Genomic DNA, 4,499 nt, shown 5'->3' with positions numbered 1-4,499 from the left:
GGAAATTGTGCGGTGTTTTATTACCATTATCTTTGTAAACATGAGTTTAAGTTTCATTTGATTAAGTAACGTGATTTAAAAGAAGTGTTAAGTGACGTTGGAACCTGATAGCATTGAACTTTGGAACTGAAAGAAAAGGGAACAATAGAAAGGAGAAAATGTAATGTACTGTGAGAATCAAGAGGAGACGGGAAGAAAGAAATAAAACGAGTGAATCGGGATTTCTGTGAGTGTGTTAGAAGATCGTTCAGCTTTGGAGGCAATTCCTAACACAATTGGCACCTCCGACGGGACCTATTGGGATTTTAGCTCAAACAAGAGCAAGGGATTTGCGAAAAATCAAGTACATAGCGACGTGATCAAGGGATTCGCTGAGATTTGGCAAATCGGCCAAAACAACGCTAAAGCTGAAAAGGGCCAACGCGATGGAGGAACTTACGAAAGAATTTAACGGAAAGATTCTGTCTCTAAGATTCTCTCTGACTAAGAGTGATGAAGTGATCGCTTCCCAAAACGCAGAAGCTATATCGAGACACGAGGCACTATTAATGTCTAAATTGCAGTCCGCTCATACCGTGAAAGAATCCATTATCGAGCTGAAATTTACAAATGGTGAATCAGAGGAGGAGGTCAGCACTTGGGTGAAAGAGCACGACAAATTTCTAAAGGAAGCGGATGAAAAGGCCTTGGCAATAAGACAACTAGTGGGGAAAATGGAAGAAGACAAGCGACTGGCAGACAGGATGGAATCTGATAAGAAGGAAATGGCCCTCGCGAAGATGAAACACGAGGAGCGAATGAGCCATGAGCGTGAGCTGTTAGATCAACAAGTGAGATTTCAAAAGGCCGTAGAAGCCAGTCAGCAAGAACAAAATGCAAAGAAAACCGTGACTGCAAAGCTGCCAAAGCTTTCTATCACAAAATTCGACGGAACACTTGCAAATTGGCCGCCGTTCTGGAATAAATTCGAGGCCGAAATCGACAAAACGGAATTAGCGCCTGTGACAAAATTCGCCTACTTGAAAGAGCTAGTGGAGCCCAAAGTCAGGGCGGATATCGATGGCTTGCCGCTAAATACAGAAGGATATGAAAGAGCGAAAAACATAATAAAGGAAGAGTATGGGAAAACGAGTGAAATTGTCAACGCCTACGTCAATAACATTCTGGAACTCCCCACCGTGACGAACGCCGACCCGAACCGAGTGAATTCTTTCTATAAAACCCTGCTATTTAACGTCCAGTCACTGGAAACACTTGGAAAAATCGAGAGAGTAAACGGGATGACAAGAAGCGTGCTAGACAAATTGAAAGGAATTAAAGCCGATCTGGTCAGGGGACAAGAAAACTGGCAAGACTGGGATCTACCTCGTTTGACCCAGGCCCTGAAGAAATGGAGAGATGTAAACCCAGCGACTGAAGAAAATAACGTCGCAAACAAGTCTACGCTCCCCAAGCGCCCTGAGAAAAAATCTCCCCTGTACCATGCAGAAAATAGAAACCAGCGCCTTTGTGTTTACTGTGATGACGCCAATCACATCTCGCGGGATTGCACGCGCGTGTCCACGATGGACGAGAGGAAGAGAATGCTCGCGCGGAAACGAATGTGCTTTAATTGTACTGGGCCGAAACACCATGCTGCCGAATGCAAGAGTAAAATGCGTTGCCAGAAGTGCGGACAGAAACATCATACATCGATTTGCAACCAAGGAGACCAATTAATGACTGCCACCGGGAACAAAGGGCGTGTAGTTTATCCTGTTGTGAAAGTAAGCGTGGAGGGAGTACTGTGTCGTGCACTTCTAGATACAGGAGCTGGGAGTTCATATGCTTCGGCCGCGCTGTTAGAGAAACTTCCCAAGCGCCCTCGTGCAAAGGAGGTTCGTCGAATAGAAATGATGCTGGGATCGACCACACGTGAAGTAGAACTTTCCACAATCAAAGTACGCTCAACGGATGGCAGTGAAGAATTAAACGTTGATGTTACCAAGGTGGAAAGACGGGAATTGCTGATGATCGATAACCCACACTATCAAAAGATTATCAATTCGTACGATCATCTAAAGGGAGTTGAGATGACGGACTGCGACCCTAAGCCACATCTTCCAGTACATCTGATATTAGGGGCGAGCGAGTATGCAGCGATCAAGACGTCCGAACGGCCGCGCGTTGGACTGCCAGGGGAACCAGTGGCAGAGAAGACTAAGCTGGGGTGGACTATTATGTCACCGGGAACTGAGATTGACCACGGGAATATGCTGCTGACCCAAGCGAGTCACGTGGACTATGCAGAACTATGTCGGTTAGACGTTCTAGGGCTTGAAGATACCCCTGAACATGATCAGCGCGCAGTCTACGCAGAGTTCCGAGAGCAATTGGTACGGCATCCCGAAGGCTGGTATGAAGCCTCGCTGCCATGGAAAGGTAACCACCCGCCTTTACCGAACAATAAAGAAGTCAGTTTGCGAAGGCTCAGCAACCTCCACAACAGACTTCGACGCTTGGATGTGACCGAGACTTATGCAGAGATCATCGGAAAACAGAAGTCCGAGGGAATAGTAGAAGTTGCAAGTGATCCGCCGCAGGGAAAAGAATTCTACATTCCCCACAAGCCGGTGATTCGTATGGGAGCTGAAACTACAAAGTTGAGGATCGTTTATGACGCCTCATCTAGTGCGAAACCCCAAGTTCCAAGCTTAAATGATTGTCTGTATGCCGGGCCGCCGCTTCAAAATCACCTGTGGAGTGTTTTAGTACGCATGCGTTTCCATCCAGTCCTTATCACTGGGGACCTGCAACAGGCCTTTCTCCAGGTGCGCATCAAGGAGGAAGAGAGAGATGCACTCAGGTTTCATTGGAAGACCAGCGAACATTCTGAAGTAGAAGTGTTGAGATTTACTCGAGCGCTGTTTGGTCTTGTGCCTTCTCCCTTTCTCCTCGGGGGAGTGATAGAGTGTCATCTTGAAACCTGGGAAACTCACATGCCACAACTTGTTGCTGAACTGCGCAAAAGCCTGTATGTAGACGATCTGATCAGCGGGAAACCAACAGTACCCGAAGCGCAACAGCTGAAAGAGGGAGCTATTAAAATCTTCGCGGACGCTAAATTCACACTGCACAAGTGGCACTCGAATGTTGCCGAGTTAGAAGGGAGTGAAAGAAGAGTCGAAGATGAGGGCACGTTTGCCAAACAGCAGCTCGGCCAATCAAAAGCAAAGACCGGTGGTTTGCTTGGACTCCCGTGGGACAAACAGGAAGACCAGATCAGTGTCGTTTTGCCTCAAAATGAGGTAGTCGCGTCCAAAAGAGCATTGTTGCGTAATCTAGCAAAAATCTACGATCCCCTTGGTCTTGCGGCGCCTTTAACTATCAAGGGAAAGTTCATCTACAGAGATGTATGCAACGTGAAAGTGGCCTGGGATGCGCCGCTACCCCCACAGCTAGCAAATCGGTGGACACGATGGAAGAAGGAGTTACCAGCCGAGGTCATGGTAGCAAGGGCCTTAACGTGTGCGCAAGAGCAGATTGAAGAAATCGAGCTTCACGCCTTCGGGGATGCAAGTAAGAACGGAGTGTGTGCAACAGTGCATGCAGTTGTGAGACAGCCATCGGGTGTGAGCCAGGGATTGGTTACTGCAAAAGCTCGACTAGCGAAGCAGGGGCTCACCATTCCGCGATTAGAGCTGGTGTCGGCGCATATGGCAGCAAATCTTATCACAAATGTAGGAAGAGCGCTCCAGGGTTTTCCCGTGAAACAGTGCTATGGATGGCTGGACAGCTCAGTGGCTCTCCATTGGATAAAGGGTGGTGGCGAGTACAAACAGTTCGTAGCGAATAGAGTGATGAAAATACAAGGGCATTCAGAGATCTATTGGCGCCATGTGCCCACCAAGGAAAATCCGGCAGACCTGGGAAGTCGAGGAGGGCAAGTCGATGACAGCAAGCTGTGGTGGCAAGGACCGGAGTGGCTTTCAGACAAAGACAGGTGGCCTACAGACATCGTGACAAGCGCTACTCCTGAGAGCCAAACAGAGGCTAAAGTTACCAAAGAACTTTTTAATAGAGCCACTGCATCAACTGACTGCCTTGATGATCTACTGGGAAAGTTTAGCCTGATAAAGACGTTAAGAATTGTCGCCTGGGCCGCGAGATTCATGCGAAATTCACGCCTAAAGAAACAAGAAAGAATGGCGGGTCCGCTGACAACCTACGAGATTAATGAACAACATCTGTTCTGGACCAAGCGCGCTCAAGAGATTCAAGGTGATGAAGTGACAGAAGACTGGCAAAGGCTGGGGTTAAAAGAGAATGAGCAGGGGATTCTCGTCTGTCGAGGTCGAGTTCAGGGACACTACCCCGTCTATCTGCCTGACCTGCACCCCTACACAGTGAAACTCGTTGAAGAAGCCCATTGTCGTACTTTGCATGGGGGAGTCGGTTTGACAATGGCGCGCATCAGAGAGCGTTATTGGGTGCCGAGGCTCAGGCGTCTGACCAAAAAA

At 48.1% G+C, this 4,499-nt stretch overlaps 1 protein-coding gene across 1 annotated transcript in view; it reads left to right on the top strand.

Annotated features, from left to right (window-relative positions):
• Nucleotides 1-4,499, top strand: part of LOC140945921 (uncharacterized) — a 6,047-nt gene continuing 1,548 nt past the window's right edge. The window contains exons 1-2 of the mRNA XM_073394989.1: nucleotides 1-3,440; nucleotides 3,938-3,943. Coding sequence (XP_073251090.1) covers nucleotides 426-3,440; nucleotides 3,938-3,943 — 3,021 coding nt within the window. The 5' untranslated portion in view covers nucleotides 1-425. The remainder of the gene's footprint in view (nucleotides 3,441-3,937; nucleotides 3,944-4,499) is intronic.

Source organism: Porites lutea, chromosome 1, assembly GCF_958299795.1.
Source record: "Porites lutea chromosome 1, jaPorLute2.1, whole genome shotgun sequence".
Taxonomy (NCBI): Eukaryota; Metazoa; Cnidaria; class Anthozoa; order Scleractinia; family Poritidae; genus Porites; species Porites lutea.
The sequence above is the reverse complement of the archived record's forward strand: the minus strand, read 5'-3'. Positions and strand labels throughout refer to the sequence as shown.